Raw genomic sequence first — 19,537 nt, 5'->3', positions numbered from 1 at the left:
TTCATAAAAGAAAATACTTTTTTTCCATTTCAAATATGTCATTAAGTATTCTAGTGAATATTATAAATGTGGTCTGATATACATATTTTACTAGACTTGGCACAATTCTTTAAATAAAAGTCAATTGAAGCTAAACCACCATGGAAAACCTGGAAGCACTGAATGGCTGTTTCGTCCTGGTAAGGGACTTCTCAGCAGCGCGCATCCACGAGATTCGAACCCAGGACCTACTAGTCTCGAGCTAGAGCACTTAACCGATAGACCACTGAGCCGACATCCCATCGTGCATGCACGCTTCTGAGGAGTCCCATAATAGGACGAAACGGCCGTTTAGTGCTTCCAGGTTTTCCTTGGTGGTTTAGCTTCAATTGACTCATGCTTTCAACTATGGAAATACTGAAATCTCCACAAAACCCCTTCTGATAAAGTCAATAATATTAAGAGAGAAATGCCCAATTCCTAATTCCTAAAAAAGGTTTATAGCTTTAGATAATGTTAGATAGCATAAGATGGGTAGCTTAATGGTAAGATTATATAGAAGTAATAATGAATTACAATGGAATCTTGATTAGAAAAATTATCTGAAATAGGAATGTTATACAAAATATTCTATATAAGACTTTGATATTTGAACATGCAATCGATATGTATTGAACAATAGATTATTTCTATTCTTGGAATATGTTATATCCCATGGAGATTTATGAATTGCAACTTTTGAGAATTATTTATAGACCAATATGATATGTATATATCCTATTGTTTAATTGTTAAGTAACTTAACTATTCATATTCATGTTTCTTTTATTACAAGCATTATTTTGACCTGTAGACTATTATTATACGACTTACCATTCTTGAGTTATCCCCAGTCCATTAATTACTGTTCCCCCTATTCACAGCCACATTTGGCCAAATCTTGTACAAACGTTGTCTCTTATTTTATGGTACGATGTAGTCAGTTTGATTGGTATATAAACTCAGTATGTTTGAAATATAATGATTCACATTGCAGAGGCTGTTATTGGTGTTCTGGACTTAACTGGCTGGACTAGGCAGATAGCAGGACTGATAAGTACTCAAGACTGCTCATACGGTTTTCGTGTATCATTGCTGTGATCAATAATTCACTCCTCTCTAAATGACGGTCTTACAACGTTCATATATATCAACTGAGCACACACACACACACACACCCGATATAACAGAATAAATCCAAATTTCTGAAGGATACTTGAATATTATGTTATTATAAATCTCTATATGTTGAATAGTTAAATCTCTAAACTAACATGATTGTTTGAATGAATGCCTTAAATATTTCATAAGTAAATAATTAATTTTGAAAATATTTGACTACTGTCAAACTGTTATATTATTCAGTAATTCAATACATTATAATATTAATGAACTTACTACACATGCAGTACGATGAGGACATAATTTACCAAATCCTAATGGAGGAGATATTTTACGAAGAAGAGTAACTACATCAAGATGTTTAATTCTTCCTCTAAAATGAATTAAATGAAATGTATATTGATGAACAAATTTATGTTATTTTTTTTATTTTTTTAAAAATTACAATAGAATAAAAGAAATAATATCAAACTGAAAGTGTATTTAAAAATTGAATTTGGTAATCATCGGTCTTATTCGGAAACTATAACAATTGGTTGCTTGAATCTTTTCATTGATATTTAGGACTGTAATTGATCAGTTTGCTATTAATATATGTACATCTTATGCCTTCAGTCATATAGGATGAAACGCTCGTCATAGATTCCACTAATAGCCACGTCATCTCAGTTTATAACAATATTTATTCTTAAACTTGTTGTTTTCACCTACATTTTTTTGGAATACTGGTTCTGTATTTAAAAGTTGATTTCGTTTCATACTGATCCAATTTCATATCATTCCTAGTTATTAAAATAGTCGATAATTTAGCATCTTAATTAGAAAGTGGCAATATCTATTCTGGAATACTTCCGGTGATCAGAGTTTATAACCTCATTTTTCAACTTTTTCTTCCTACCTAAAATTATATTTCTACTTAATTCCTATTCAGATGTTGGTTTCAAGGTAAATAAATATAAAACATATCCAGAGAATAGTACAGAATGGACAGATAAGTAGTATATATGTTTCTCGTTTGCTATTTGGAAATCTTACCAGCAACATATATGATTCAAGTTGGAACCAACTAAGTGTTTTTCCTACCAAGGCACCAAGGCTAATGAAACATCTAATATATGTAAATATGATCAACACTAACCGTTACATAATTATTACTTATAAATCGTTAACTTCAGTCGCATTTATATGAAAGAATTGTACGAACTTTGGGATAGTATGTAGTTTGAATATATATAAGTTCAGAGTATATTTCATCGTGATCAAACATAGGACAATAAATACATTTTAGTAAAAAGGATTCATTAGTGTTACGTATTTATAACGTAACGGGACCAAAATTTTAATGTTCAGAATTTTGTTTGTGTAGATTGTAGCAATTTTGATAGTTGAATTCATATGCCAATGTAAGCTAGACCACTATTGAAAACCTAAAATTACTGGACGACCGTTTCATCCTAGTATGGGGCTCCTCAGCAGTGCTCGTTCACGACCCCGCATCAAAAGGACTCAAACACAAGACCTTCGGTCTCACGAGCAAACGCTTAACCTTTAGACCACTGAGCTGGCATCCAAACGTGTTAGTGTCTAACTTCAGTCGATCCTGCATGGACGCGCAAAGCTGAGGAGTTTCATACTCGGACGAAACGGCCGTCCAGTGCTTCCAAACATTTTAACCGATTATAATGTCTTTGAAATAAAAAATACTATCATATTTAAACATTCGTAAGCGTTCTTAGGTCCGTAAAACCGAACGCACAAAACGTATTGGGTTCATGAATTCATAAGTATATCTAACATTTGTCTAGTTTGCATTGTCTCATTAATATCCAAGTTTGAATAGGCGTTGTACGAGTATGGAAACAAATGTTCTAAAACCTTTACTGATTGAAATGATAGCTTTGTAACTATCGCAGGATAATTTTTTTCTATTTGTAAGTTAGAGATTAAGACCATTCAGATACGTCCAGCCCTGAGACACCAGATCAAAATGTGGATCAACCTGGTTAGTAATATTGAACTTTTTTCTTTGGAGACTTCTGAGATCTGCACTACGAAGAGTAATAGTTTCCTTTGATTCAGGTTGATTATAGTCTTTCTAAATACAGTTTTCAGGTTATGATGGTATACAATGAAGATAAAAAGCCAGATAATGATAAACTAAACAATAATAATAAACAAAGATCGAGGTCTACAGGAGAAGCTGTGAGTCATATGTTGATATGCTTGATGCTATTACGAGTCCACCTTACTCGGTAAAAGGAACGAAGGTCAAAGACAAAATGACACTTAAGGCTATTCAAATCCGATGTTCCCGGCCCTGATAACTAGATCAAGAAGTCTTGATGAGGCATTGAGAATGTATTCTACAAGCACATAGAAAATACGAGGTCACTAAGCACACAAATAAAACTTATTTATGCAATGACAGAAATGCCCTTTGGGAAGCCACAAAATAGCGTACTAAAAAAAGTTCGTCAACCAATGACAGTCAAGGATTTCTGAGTGGAAGATGTAAGCTGTAGGTCAACTAAGCGTCTCTTACCGCGAAAACGTCAAATTCAAATTTTCAGAATAAAATTACAAAATTAGGACCTTTTCCAAGTGAGTTCTGGGAATCTAAAGTCCTCAAAATCTTTAGAGAAACTCGAATCCTTCACTTCTACCTGAATTTTGTTCTGATGATATTGTTGTTCAAAAGAACAATAAACGCTTCATGACTAAATTGTTTAGCTTCAAGATCGTAACTCCATCAAAATTATCCACCTAAGCTACAAATATCAACCATATCAATATCTTATACTTTCATTATTTCAATGTTCTTGTATAAAAACAATAGGTGCTCATCATAAATGTGTATAGCTTACTTTGCTTCAGGATCATATTCTGACCATAAACGTATAAATTCATCTAAATGATGTGGACCTAATATTGACCAATCCCGTGTTAAATAATCAAAGTTATCCATTATAACAGCAACAAATAAGTTGATAATCTAAAATTAACAGTTATAATAATGATAATAATCATCATCAGGAAAACATATAGACTTGTAACAGTATGGGATAAAATATAATTAGCATATAGAAAAGAATGAATAGTGAAGTAGATGGTTAGAAATACGACGTTATAGTGGTTTGAAACTTTCATAATCTACTGACATTTGACTAAATCAAATCTCTAAAACATTCCACTCTCAAGAAGTAGCTTATTTCTGTTGAGTTCCGATGTTGATGAACTAGTCAATAGAACTCTTTCGTCATAATGGGAAACTTCAAAAAAGCATATAATGTAAAAACTTTTTAAAGTTAAACAGTAAATTTCAAGTGTTCCTACTGTAAGTGATTCTTAGATCTTTTAGCCCCCAAATGCCCTGGTACGGCCGAGAGTGGGGAGAGTCTGCTCTCTCTCTCCAAATGCTCTCACATGGCCACACGTATATAGCCTATGCCACGGAAGTCCTACTCACTGCCTTCTTGTGGCATCACTGTTGTTTACGAAATTGAGAGGAAGAAAAGTGAATGTCCGGTGCTTTAACCGGGTTGGTGGACACGGATAGTCCATCTAGGGGAGTTGGAAAATCCTGATTCCAAAACAATGGTGCACATGGGTTCCAGTATCCTGAAGGAACAAATGGCGTATGAATCAATTGTTGATCACCGGCTACCATGGGACTTCACCTCCTCAAGATGCTCCACTACCTTATGGACTAGACTTTCAGGTCAAAGGCTCCGGGTGTGGCCCCTAAGAAAACCACCTGCTTCAGTTTGGGTACCCGAGGAGTATCACAGCCCTCACACAAATCGAATGAGATTTGTGCGGCGCATATATATCTGGTGCTTCCTTGTACCAATATTTATGTGTTTAAATAAATTAAATTAAATAAATAGGCTGGAATCTAAACTATTTATATCTATACATTATTTATCTTTTCAATTAAGTACAGTTAGAAGTGAATATTACTAAGTTAAGCATATTAACTGCAAGAAAAATGGAACTCACAAGGAAGGAGCAAACCATATAGAAAGAAATAAAATATGGATAGGCAAAATTTGATCCACAAGTTGCACGAGGTCCATTGTATCCTAATTCATCTAACTTCTTCAAACTAATTGTTCTTTCATCAAGCTCTTCAACAGATGAATGCATAGGTTGGATATGAACTGGTTTTAATGATGAAGACAATGACAACTGTGTTGAAATGGAAGGAACAGTTGCATTTTGATCATTAATTTCCCTACTTTGTCTATATCTAGTTACAAAATCTGGTGAATAAATAACATCATCTGGTGGATGTATGTTTTCAACCGATGGAAACGAAGAAGACCAGTCTTTTTCTATTGTAGGATTTTCTACTGCTAGTAAATTGGAAGGATGTGAATAAGCAAATAAAGAATTATGATTATTATCTATCAATCCATTGTTCAATGCGTCCCATATGGAATGGTTATCTCGTTCATGACCATAAAGCGACACGGAAGGTTGATTATATTCTGTTAGATCATCTATAGACGTTAGAAAAGGTGTTGAGGATTCCGTTGAAATGTTACCATTTTGTTTTACAAGAATATGTTGTGTTGATGAAGTATTCGTTAAAATAACATGTTGTTGTTCATCCAAAAAACTTCGTATAGCTTTCATTTCCGTATCGGAAAATCGATCACATTTGACAGTGTGATCTAAGATAAAAGAGAATTAGTAAGCAAATATAAATGAGTCCATAGAAATAAACGAATGTTTTCAGCAATCTTTAGGGTTAAAGAAGACCGATAACTTTATCAATTGTTACCATCTGAAAACGAAATTGTAAATAAGATACAACCGAACATCCAATTCATCTGGTTGAACACTTGTCTAAAACCCTTTTACTAACCTCATCCTACAAGAAATTCTAACAAATATCATACAGTCCAGAAACTAAGTAATAGAATATAATTCCAAATTTCGAAATTAAGTTAACATTCCACGAAGTATAACTTTTAGAATCCGTTGTCCATATTGTTGTATACCCAAAAATTTCCACAAGTCACAACTATAAATTGAAACCTATGGAAAAATAGCAAAGATTTATAGTGGCTAGCAGTGGAGTCCAGGATTCCTGACACTTCGCCCTATTTGGGACTCGTCAACTGGATGTACCTGCATCTCAGAGTTGATGTTCACTCTGGTATTCGAACCCAGTACCTTTCGCCTCAAACGCCATCGCGTTATCCATTCAGCTACTGAGTCCTGATAGCCACTTGTTCGTACAATTGGGTGAAGTTTAAATTCACTTAGTATTACTTGTTTGAATCTTTGCATTGATGTTTAGGACTGCAACTGATCAGTCACTTATTGGTATATATGCATACTGCGCGTCCTGGATTCCACTGCTAGTCACTATCCATCTTTGCTTACAATGTCTGTGAATTAAGGCTATATCGAGGCAATACGCACAGTGTGCACATATGCCAATTCGAGACTGGCCAGTTGCAGTCCTAAACTACACATCAGGTCTACAACTGATTTTTTGAGTCTACTGGTCATAAATTCTTCAATAATGTTTACAGGTTGTTTTCTACGAACTTACCGTTAACACAGCTTAACATTATTTCTTGCCAAGCTTCACCAGTTGCAGAACGAAATAGTACTAATAAAGATTGTGGAAAGGTTTGGAAATTATTATTACGATTTATTGAACTATCTGGATTGATTAATGCAATTTTACCAAACATTTGCATTCCAATTACAGCGTATATAAAAAATAACATAATGATCAGTAGAGCAACGTAAGGTAATGCCTGTGAATGAGTAGTAGAAGAATATTGTAAAATGTTTAATACGTCTCTGTACACAATCCAGTACATCTCTTAAAAGTAATCAGTTACCATCAAAGTATTATCCAAGAAGATCAGAATATATGTATGATAATTGAAGTTATAATTTATCTACGAAGCATTCAAACAAAATAGCATCATTGAACAAATGAAAGTTCAAGAAATGAATGATCAAGTAATCAATGTTTTTAAATAAAATTCGGTGGTGACTGGTAATGAAATTCAGGAAAAGTGTTTCGTCCTACCTGAAATTCGTCAGATGAGTGTACCTGCATTCCAGTGGTGATATCTACACCTTTTGTTTCAGCTAGTCAACGCGTTATCCGAATTAGTTACTGAGTCTAGTTGTCAAAATATGTCCCATAGTTCACTGCTAATCACTGTCAACTTTACCTAAAAATCCTTATAACTTAATGGCAATATCAAGACAATATTTTCAGGACGCAAGTACCCTGAAAGAAAGTGATCACCGACAACCTTGAACATCAACAATGTGAAGCTTTAAACACTTACAGGTTGGTTAAAGTAATCAATAGTTCCAAATATTTGTTAACCACTTAACAGTGTACAGAAGGAAAGGAATTTCTAAAAAAAGAAGCTAAGCTATACATCATGGTTTGTGGGAAAAACGGCATTATCATTTTAGATCTATAAAATATAGCTTCAAAATTATTGTGCTAGTTTGCACAAACTTCGTACGGTAGGACAACCTGGTTCCTGGTTCGGGTGGTTTGTTATTTGATGGTATGTCAGTCCACTAAACATCTTTTTGATGTTACGCTTAGTCATTTTTGGCATGAAGAAAGTACTGAAGTGGGTTTTAGTTCTTCTGAGTAGTATCTGAAAAAAAACTCCCTTAGTGTCCTATCGGTTTGTAACTGTTGTAGTTCAGTACTAAATCCTTGTGCTTCTATTTGTTTTCTGCTTATTTTTTTGCTGTAAATTTGATGTGATCGAAAATGTTGTTAACTAAAATTTGATTATTTTCACGTTTGTATCTTATCAGGATGATAAATACATCATCTACATAACGCCCGAATTCTTCAGTTCTATTATTAACACAACTGTAGCTTCAAGTCCTAATATAAAAGAACCCCTCAGAGATATTTTGACCTATTTGTAAATTTAACTTCCGAATCGGATATGTGATGTAAGACATAGATCAGACAGTTTATTCAGACTTAGGCACTGTGTCTGTGTTCTCTGAGTCGTTATACTATAATATCTCAGACAAGTCTTGTTCCTTTTGAAGTGAACAAAACTGTGACTTCGAAGAATATCATTATTTCGCCTTTGTAGTACACATTCAACCTTATCTGAGAACTATGTTGAAAAATTGATGGAGTAATTAAGTTATTCGGTATATTTGATGAAAACCTCCAGAAATCCGGACGATGCGATGTTGAGCACTAACAAACCAGCAACGATAGCATGAGAGATCGTTGAGTAATGCAATGCATTTTGTACTAACAGGAGACACTAATAATATAATATAATAATCTGAGTGCCTCTAATTATTTATTCTTCTCAAGTCACATTTTGACCTTGTCACTTATTCGTATATTGAACCTGACTGGGTTTTATGCGATCCTATGTGTGTTAATTGTTTGCCCTATTTATTGCCTGACTGTAACTACATTTCGTCTTAATATATATATATATATATATATATATATATATATATATATATATTGAGTCGCTCCTGATCGTAATGGAGTTGACTCATTCGTCCTCTTCACTGGGCGTCACTTCATTTCGTTTCATCTCTCCTCTTGTTCTTCACTTCGTTTCTCTGATTGTATGTCCCAGTCAGAAAGTGCATTAAATATACGAATTTAAAATGCATTCTTGTATTTGGCTTATTTCATTACGTTATTTTCTAATGCGAATGAAGTCAATAGAACTATACGACGGTTGTCGCCGTTTATACACCGATATCAATTAGCATACGATCTAACTGCAGTCAGATATAAGGTCACTAAAGTACCAGACTTTCTTCATCAGAAAATGGCTTATTCACAGCTCAAATTGTTGCTAGGACAAAATATGTATGATCATTATTATTATTTTTAAAAAAAAAAAGAGAACACGATATATACCTGAAATGATTTCACAAATGTCCATAGAAGTGTCCGGATACCTTCTCCACGATTTAATAATTTAACCAATCGCATTACACGAAATAAACGAAAAAAATTAATACTGATAAATTTTGAATTTGCCTTTTTTTGAAAAAAAAACAAATAAAAAGAAATAAATGTAAACTATATAGATGATAAAAGGATGCAATTATAGTGTTTACAATAGCAACAAGGTGGTAAATAATAACTATGATAGTTGAAATGAATAAAGTTAAATATATAAGCAAAGATGAATAGTGGTTAGCAGTAGAATTCAGGAATAGCATTTCGTCTAACTTGGGACTCATCAGCTGGATGTACCTGCTGTTGATTTTCAATCTCAGTACCTTTCGCTTCAAAAGCTATCGCGTTATCCACTTACCTACTGAGTCCTGATAGTCACCTACATGTGCAATAAGGTGAAGTTTAAATTCACTTGATGTTGTTTACTTGTATCTTAGCATTGCTATTTAAGACTACAATTAATCAGACTCTTGTTGGCATATATGCATCCTTATAAAGCTTATAAAGCTTGTGACTTGCGACAATATCTAGGCAGTTCGCACAGGATGCACATATGCTAAGAAGAGATTGATCAATTGGAGTTCTAATTAACAATGTGAAGATACAATTAAACAACACCAAGTGAATTCAAAGTTAAATACAGTTGAAATTTTCATTTGTTCGGATATTTTATTTTTCACATGTTTAAAAAATAAATAAATTTTTTAAGCCAAACTAAATAGATTAACAGTAAATTTATTATCAGAAGGGGTTTGGTGGAGATTTTAGTAATTTTATATAGTTGAGATTATGAGTCAATTGAAGCTAGACCACCATCGGAAACCTGAAAGCACTGGACGGTCGTTTCGTCCTATTGTAGGACTCCTCAGCAGTGCACATCTACAATCCCGCCTCGCGAGATTCGAACCCACGGCCTTTCAGTCTCGCGCGCGAGCACTTAATATCTAAACCACTGAGCTGGCATCCAACGGTGTTAATGTCTAACTTCAACCAATCCACGAAATTGAGCAACCATTCACCAATGTCTTCAGTGAGTAGATATCTCTCAAAAGACCTAGTTGAACTCCGCCGATTCTCATCAGAACTCCAGGAAATACGTCATAGAGCCAGTCACTAGTGAGCATATGATCATTATCAGAGAGGGGTTTTGTGGAGATTTTAGTAATTTTATATAGTTGAGATCATGAGTCAATTGAAGCTAGACCTGAAATCACTAGACGGCCATTTTGTTCTATTGTGGGATTCCTCAGCAGTGCTAAGTGCGAGGCGAGGTCGTGGATGCGCACTGCTGAGGAGTCCCACAATAAGACCAAACGGCCGTCTAGTGATTCCAGGTTTTCCTTGGTGGTCTAGCTTCAATTGACTAACGCTTTCAACTATGAAAATATTGATTAGTATTAAATATTTCAAGATACAAACAAAAACTTACTGCAAGATGTGACATATTAATATCAACGAAACTACCAACAACAATAATGAAATCGAATACATTCCATGGATCACTAAAATAATTCTAGACAAGTAAGTGATGAAAACAAAAAGGAAAGCAGATTATTCATTCTATTATTGTTTATTGGAATTTAATAACATGGTAGAACGTTCATAACCATGACAGCTTATATTAATTAACAAGATTTACCAAATAAATAAATGATATAGTAATATGGTGTATGCTACTTATGTTTGTAGGTAGAAGTAATACGTAACACCAGTCGAAAGTGGAATGTCTGTGAGCAGAAGATTGATAAAATTGGAATGAAGAGGAGAGAGAGTAAAGAAACTGAACGTAATCAAAACAACAACAGCAATAAAGGAACAATCAAGCTTGTAAGAGACAATTCAAAGATGATGTGCATATAATGTACGTTATTCATATTTTGCTAAACGCCTGAGTTATTGTGCATTAAACAGTAAAATGGTCTTCCCCCCAACTAAGTTCACGTTCACTATAGTGAGATGATAATTTTGATAGGCTGTATAGCATAGTTTATCTAGTAGAAAACTCATGTATATATGTATATATATCATTGTGGAATTGTGGAGATTGTTAAGGTTTTGATTGAGATCATGAATCGGTCGACGTAAGACTACCGTTGAAAACCTGAAAGCACTGAACGACCGTTTCGAACCCAGGAACTTCGGTTTCCCTCGCGAGCACTTAACCTCTTGACCATTATTCCAGCACTCAGTGGTGTTGATGTTTGAATTCAACCGATCCGCGATAATGCGAAACCATCTACCATTGTCAGATGTAGATATCTGTCTATATCTGACACGGATTAGCTTCACTGGATGCTGGCTCAGTGATCTAGAGGTTAAGCGTTCGCGCTCGTGATCGAAGGTCCTGCGTACTAATCCCACATGCGGAACAGTGGATGCGCACTACTCAGGAGTCCCATACCAGGATGAAACGGTCAGCCAGTGTTTCCAGGTTTTCAATAGTGGTCTAACGTCGATCGATTCATGATCTTAATCAACAACATATATTTCTATAACATGAATTATGATTGATAGTTTGAAACTATAAAGAACATAAATTATTAATGCAGTGCAATTATTAGGGTTAACAATTGTCTTATTATTGATGGAAAAGTAAATAATCTTATTAAGTCAAGTGCTAATTATGGAGTAGAATATTCAGAACAAATGTAAAGATGAAGAAGGAGAAGAAATACAATCAGATTACGTGATATGAAATGAACATCATACTACAAATTTATAGTTTATTCTAACAAAATCAGTAATAAAAATAGTGCGCTTATTACTTCTACCAATAGGAGTATTGAAAAATGAATGCCGACTTCAAAACAACTGATTAAGAGCTCACCGGAAAAAGTTCTTAGTAGCATAGTATCCTGAAACTATTTGGAAATCAAGGATTAATAGGCGTCTTATCCTCTAATTGAATTACTTCAATAAGATATACTCATTTCAGTGTATATATAAATGTTTAATCTGCAAGGCAGTGAAGCAACGTTAGAAGATGTAGACCCTTGATAGCTAGGGACCAATATTAAGCTCATATGCCGTTTGTTCCCTCAGGATACTGGAGCCCATGTGAACCAATGGTTTGGAATCAGGCTTTTCCAACTCTTCTAGTTCAATCCTCTATATCCACCGACCGGTTAAGGCGCCTGCCATTCGCTATTTGTCCTCTCAAATTCATAAACAACACCTTCACCACGAGAAGGCAATGTGTAGAACTTCCCTGGCAGAAGCTATATACGTGTGTCCTTGTGAGAGCATTTCGAGAGAAATAGTTGACTCTCTCCACTCTGGGCCGTACCAGAGCATATATATATATATATATATATATATATATATACTTATTTAACAAGTGCATTGTAAAGTGATGTTATTATCATTTTCTTTCAAATAAAGGAAAAGATTATTCTTAGTACTAGTTGTAGTACGATCGTTTGTAGATAATTATTCCACAAATACATTATCGCTCAGCTACTATTTCATGTGACTGTTAGCCTAAAACAAGACTATTTTCGTGATACCTGTATGTCTCTTTAACACAATAAGTCAACAAAAAAGCAATATAATTAGCATATCAAGTGTAAAAGAATGAAATTTTAATCAACGCAAAATAAGATATTAGAATTTCTGTGAATACATGATTATATCAGTCATTTCTACCCGACATTTGTGCTGATGATGATGTCGTTCAGAAGGATGATGAAAGCTCCACGACGAAACCATCCAGCTCAGAGAACAAACCTACATCAAAATCAATCATTTATATTCAGAAGGTGAAGATTAAAGATAATAAAGGAGAATGTATTTTGTTAATTGTACAACCATACAGATCAATGTAGTCACATAATAATGCACTAATGTAAGCAAAATCATGCATACCAACCCAGTAAAATTAGTCACTTTGCAGTTGTAATAAAAAGAATTAGAACTTAGTTACAAAAGAAGAAAAAAATGTAAACTTTTATTATGACTAACCTTGAAACCGAAAGCTGTTAACTTGAGCACGAACTCCACAGTAAATACACCAGTAAATATCATATTTAAATAGTCTAATGCATCTGCATAAGCATTTGGTTGTCCTTCAACCTGTTCCAATGATTGAAATAAAACAAACCTCAATAGGATTATTTAAACAGAGAATAAAAAGCTACAAATCACAACAGTTAAACTGAGGGATTTTTGGCGGCTTAACTTTTTCAACGGAATTCAGAAGATATAATTTCCATTAGGTATAGCATAATAAGTGTATCGTAATATCCCTTTTGACTAGCATCAACATGTTGCGCAACATATTTATTAAGTGAGTATAACAAACGATTTCACTGACCGGATACTGTCAGTGACAGCGTTTTATGGGAGAGGATAAACGAGCTTCCAGTTGTAGAGCAAATTAGGAAAAGATGTTGAAGGTGGATCGGACATACATTAAGGAAATCACCAAACTGCAACACGAGGCAGGCCCCAACTTGGAATCCGGAAGGGAGGAGGAAAAGAGGAAGGCCAAAGAAGTAGAAGCAGATATGAAAAAGGACGAATAACAACTGGAAAGGATTGCCCAGGACAGGGTTGAATGGAGAAAACTGGTGTGCGGCCTACACTCCTCGATGAGGGGTAACAGGCGTAAGTAAGTAAGTAATAACAAATGGTAACAAACTTGTGTAACCTAAAGAAAATCAAGTAATTTATATGTTTCATTGTTACGTAACATGAAAACCTTTCTTTATGCCAGTAATACATTATACAAAAATCGACTTATAATTGTTTACAACTCAATCTTTGTCTTTAAAATACAAAAAAGAAAAACGTTTCAAACTTTAGTTAATAATGTGACAAATCTATAAATATGATCAAACATTTTAATGATTTCTTTTAACCGATAATAAAGTTCTTTCATTGATTTTATATAGTTGAAATCATAAGTCAATTGAAGCTAGATCATCAAGGAAAACCTGGAAGCAATGGACGGCCAACTCGTCCTATTGTGGGGCTCCTCAGCAGTGCGTATCCACGATCCCGCCTCGCGGGATTCGAATCCAGGACCTATCAGTCTCGCGCGCGAGCACTTAACCGATAGACCACTGAGCCGGCCGGCATCCAGCGGTGCTAATGCCTAACCTCAACGAATCCACAATTGCACGAAATTCGTTATTTGAACTTCAATAGAATTTTACATTATTTGTCGGCATATCATTTTAGTTGAAATCATCAGTCAATTGAAGCTAGACCATCATGGAAAACCTGAGTTCGAATCTCTCGAGGCGGGATCGTGGATGCACACTACTAAGGAGTCCCACAATAGGACAAAACGGTCGTCTAGTGCTTCCAGATTTTCCATGGTGATCTAGCTTCAATTGACTCATGATTTCAATTATGAAATCTCCCCAAACCCCCTTCTGAATATCATTTAATGTTTGTTATTTTTCTAGTAGTCCTTCAAAACCTTGATATACTCATTTTTATATGATTATTGTACTATATACATGTTAGACTGATAAACTGAATTGATCAATGATATGAATAATAAAGAAGATCAAAGAAAATATTAAAAGTACATAAAGTTAATAATAATAAAGGTTGTAATGAGAAAAAAACGATTAAAAATAAGCTTTGATTTTACGTTGTGTTTTATAAAAGTCTAAATTTATTTGATGTTGTTTACTTGTATTTTCCCATCGATGTTTAAGACTTCAGTTGATCAGTCTCCTGTTGGCATATATGAATCCTGTGCGAACTGCCTCGATATTGTCTAAGGTTACAAGCTGTATAAGTGAATAATGAGGTAGCGTTTGAAGCAAATGGTACTGAGTTGATGTTTCAGAGTGAACATCAACTCCGAGATGCAGGCACATAAAGCTGACGAGTACCAAATAGGACAAAACGCGCATCTTGTATTCCACTGTTAGCCAATATTCATCTTTGCTTGTAAAGTTTAATTTATACATTCATAACGCTCTAAAAACTATTTGTTAACCGAATGTCATAATCTTAACATACAATGAGTAACGATTAACAATGGTGGTAATTTAAAAAGATTAAAAACATCAGATAACCATTATTTAATGTTTTCATAGTTGAAACCATGAGTCAATTGAAGCTAGAACACCATGGAAAACCTGGAACACTGGATAGCCGTTTCGTCCTATTGTGGAACTCCTCAGCAGTGCGCATCCACGATCCCGCCTCGCGAACGTGATTCGAATCCAGGACCTACCAGTCTCGCGCCAGAGCACTTAACCGATAAATCACTGAGCTGGCATCAGATGGTGTAAATGTCCAACTTCAACCAATCCACGATGTTTGAGCAACCATTCACCAATTGTCTTCAGTGAGTTGTTATCTCACAACAGACGAGGTTTGAACTCCACTGAATGTATAATTATTATTGCAAATAAATAAATATTATGAATTCACTTAGTATTGTTTGTTTGGATCTTCCCATTGATGTTTTAGGACTGAAACTGGTCAGTCTCTTATTGGCTTATGTGCATACTATGCGTATTGCCTCAATATAGCCTTAATTTTACAAGCATTATGTTAGTGGGATATAGATTGGATTAAGCATGTTTTATGCATGATGGTGTTGCTGCGCGCTGATTGGTTAATTTTAAACCGATCAGCCCGGGCATATTATTGCAGAAAAATCTAGAAGCTTCTTATGAATATATTATAAATATATGAACGATATTTAAACTATTGATTGCTGATTGCTGTTCACTTATCATTGTTATTTGTGAATACAATTTCATTCCTGTTCAACGTGTTCTGATTTTGGGGTCTTGTCGAGTGTCATCGTATAAGAATACTAAGCAATAGGAATATCTGAGTCGTTTATATAGTAAAAATACAATTATAACACATTATAAGCAAAGATTGATAATGGCTAACAGTGGAATCCAGTTTGACGCGCGTTTCGTCCTATTTGAGACGAGTCTGACTGCTAGCCGCTATCCATATTTGCTTATAAATAAATATTATGTTTAATGATTATGGATTATTTTGTTGGAGTATTGATGTTCTAGATCTCTTATCTTGTTTAGAGTCGTAAGTGAATAGTAGTAAAGAAATACTAAATCGATATGGTTAACCATGATATTTCATTGCTCACATTAGCTGTAAAGATATTATTTAAATGAATATAAATTTTTGGCTAGACTATAATTTATAGACGAACTAATTAGATATGAGATAACAGTTCATGGATTTTTGGAGCGAATTCCATTCATTCATTTTACTAAATAGTGTTTTAGTATTTTAGTTGATGTAACGAATATCGTAAACCTAATTCTTAACCCTAAACATCAACTATAAATCATACTCCTTATTCTTCACACAGGTCTACAACTTTCATTTAGCCCTAGTAAGGTAGGTGAACATGCTCAAGATCACTTGAACATCTCTCAAATGTCATCCATAAATTATACTCTCATATTTTTTTTTACCCAAAAAGCTGACGTTTTAATTTATCCAAATTTTTTTAATTTTTTTAAATATAAATGATGTCGGTTTAGTGGTCTATCGGTTAAGTGCTCGCGCGCTAGACTGACAGGTCCTGAGTTCGAATCTCGCGAGGCGGGATTGTGAATGTGCACAGCTGAGGAGTCACACAATAAGGCGAAACGGCCGTCCAGTGCTTCCAGGTTTTTTCATGGTGGTCTAGCTTCAATTGAATCATGATTTCAACTATATAATAAATGATAAACGTTTAAATAAGAAATACTTTACAGAAATTCCCACTTTCATGTTTTATAGAGAGCACATAATGAATACTTATTTTATTCAATCTAATAATTTATATACTCTATGAACTATTAAAGAAGAACATGTACAAATGTCTCATCAGTTTTGGTAAAACAAACTTACCTTTTCTTCTGATGTATAAAAATAAAACATAACAAACCATTTGATATTATTTGTACTCATTATAAGTAAAGATGGATCGCGGCTAGCAGTGAAACAGTACTCAGTTCGAGTCGCAGAGTGAACATTAAATCTGAGATCCAGGTACATCCAGTTGACGAGTCTCAAATAGAACGAAACGCACGTTCTGGATTCTACTGCTAACCACTATTCATCTTTACTTATAATGCTTGTTAATTAAGGCAATATAGAAGCAATACCCACAGTATGCCGATAGGAGACTGATCAATTGCAGTCCCAAATATCAATGGAAAGATTCAAACAAACAATACCATGTAAATTTATTGTAATCATTGTTTTTGCATGTTTAAGGTTGTTGTTTTTTCTTTAGTAATAAAAAGAGATCTAATTGACAATTTTGGTAAATTGTTAGATATTTTCTTATTAACTTGTCATTTACCAATCATTGGATACATCTAGTACCTTAGTAACATCAGTGTGATTGAGATGACAATTATTGTAAATTAGGATTCTGTGGAAAAAAAAATGAGTATCTTTGACGTTACAACTAAGCATTTTTTTTAAACAAGTTAATCTAACTTTAAATGTTATTCAAGGACACCATAAAGTTACTGTTATAACGCTCGGTTTTCCTTGTCTACATGAATGGGACGTTAATTTACCTTAGAGGAATATCTTCACTAGTTCCCCTCCCAATGTCTATTCTACAGGATTTCAAAATAGTTCAGATTAAGAACATGTTACTAACCTGACCTAAAACGTAAGTATATTTCCACACCATAAACCAAAAACAATCACAATAATAATAAGGATAGGAGAACATATAACTCATTTAGTACCTGTCAAACTATCTACTAATATGACTATTCAAACAATCAATCATTATCATCCTAGCCTACGCATTAGTTCTTTAAAAAGTATTTTAAGATAAATATAGAATGATAAGTCAGTTTTCTTTCAGGAGTTTCCAAAGTTCATTCCTTTAATGTACTCAAATAATTGTCTTAGTGATGAATGAGCTGAATATTTTGATTGAATAATTTTTATTATAATAAAATAAAAAAGCGATCAGTTTTAGAAGCTCAAATACATTAGGAATAAAAAGAATGATGTTTGTCGACAAGACTTTACAGAAATAATATTCCCCACAATTTTGATATTCATTACGGACTATTTTTAATGAGATCAATTTAATCACTTAATGAGTAGATGATATGATGTAACAAATAAACTTTTGGAAACATTTATATTCATTCACTTAGTATTATTTGTTTGAATCTTTCCATTGATGTGTTAGGACTGCAATTGATCAGTCTCCTATCGGCATACTGTGGGCATTGCTTCTATATTGCCTTAATTAACAAGCATTATAAGCAAAGATGAATAGTGGTTAGTAGATGGAATCGCAGAGTGTGGCAATTCTCACCCAATCTTGAAGACTTGTATCTCTTCTATGTACCGACGGATTTCTAAGAGGGCTACGGTCCCGGGTCTGTATCTGTGTGGCTTCTTCACCCCCCCAGTAGCCGGCGTGCTTTCACGCGCAACCTTGGTGACCAGCTGGTTACCTCCAGTTGACTTGCGAGCTGTCTGCTTTGTTCGTGCCATACTAAAACACCAAGAGACGATGACCAATAATATTAAACAGGATTAATATTCAGTATGTAAAATGGATGAAATTCAAATTATGATAAAACAATGAGAAGATGAAATTTGTTCGAACGATGTAATATGCTGCGATAATACAATTCAACGACAACCTGATCGCGCATCGACTTATTAAGGGATTTATAAATATAAGGTCAACTATCAGCGTTTATTCATTATTTTAGCCCTTCAGACCTTTACTACTATCAGCGCTGTAAAATGTTCTTTTGTATATAAGGTATATATTTATGAAAAGGATGAGTAGCTACTGGGAAGAACTGGAAAGGATTGTCCAGGACATGATTGGATGGCGAGTGCTAATGGGCGGCCTATCCTCCTCCAAAAGGGGTAACAGGCGTGAGTAAATAAATATATATTTATAGTATTTTACTCACTCTCCTAAATTTATTTACACCCTTGCTACACTAAACTGATGTGTGATCGTGGATCTCACCGGACCAAACCACAGAGAACCAGATAGATCACATCTGTATCAACAAAAAATTCCGAAGATCAATGGAAGACGTGAGAACCCGGAGAGGAGCTGACATAGCTTCAGATCACCACTAGCTGGTTGTGGCCAAGATGAGACTGAAGCTAAAGGAACACTGGACAAATGGACAAACAGCACTACAAAGGTTCAATACAGCCTTCCTTCGAGATACTGACAAGCTCCATGAATTCAAGATAACTCTCAACAACAGGTTCCAGGCTCTACAGGATCTACTGAAAGAACAAGAAACTACTTTGGAGGACAACTGGAAAGGGGTAAAAGAAGCACTAACTTCAACGTGTCAGGAGGTTCTTGGTCCTAAGAAGCATCATCACAAGGAATGGATCTCTATGGGAACCCTGGACAAAATTCAAGAAAGGAAGAACAAGAAACTAGCAATTAACAACAGACGAACACAGAGCAGAGAAAGTCAAAGC

At 34.5% G+C, this 19,537-nt stretch overlaps 1 protein-coding gene across 1 annotated transcript in view; it reads right to left on the bottom strand.

Annotated features, from left to right (window-relative positions):
* Smp_159990 (voltage-dependent calcium channel) overlaps window positions 1-19,537 on the bottom strand; it is a gene marked incomplete at both ends in the record, with an annotated part of 134,204 nt that overhangs the window by 45,868 nt on the left and 68,799 nt on the right. The window contains 7 exons of the mRNA XM_018791368.1: window positions 1,417-1,513; window positions 4,005-4,132; window positions 5,140-5,816; window positions 6,707-6,917; window positions 9,053-9,175; window positions 10,527-10,610; window positions 13,058-13,168. Of these exons, the coding sequence (XP_018645428.1) occupies window positions 1,417-1,513; window positions 4,005-4,132; window positions 5,140-5,816; window positions 6,707-6,917; window positions 9,053-9,175; window positions 10,527-10,610; window positions 13,058-13,168 (1,431 nt within the window). The remainder of the gene's footprint in view (window positions 1-1,416; window positions 1,514-4,004; window positions 4,133-5,139; window positions 5,817-6,706; window positions 6,918-9,052; window positions 9,176-10,526; window positions 10,611-13,057; window positions 13,169-19,537) is intronic.

Source organism: Schistosoma mansoni, assembly GCF_000237925.1.
Source record: "Schistosoma mansoni, WGS project CABG00000000 data, chromosome 3 unplaced supercontig 0077, strain Puerto Rico, whole genome shotgun sequence".
NCBI classification, from domain to species: domain Eukaryota; kingdom Metazoa; phylum Platyhelminthes; class Trematoda; order Strigeidida; family Schistosomatidae; genus Schistosoma; species Schistosoma mansoni.
Note: the sequence above shows the minus strand (reverse complement) of the source record. Positions and strands in the feature narration are given on the sequence as shown.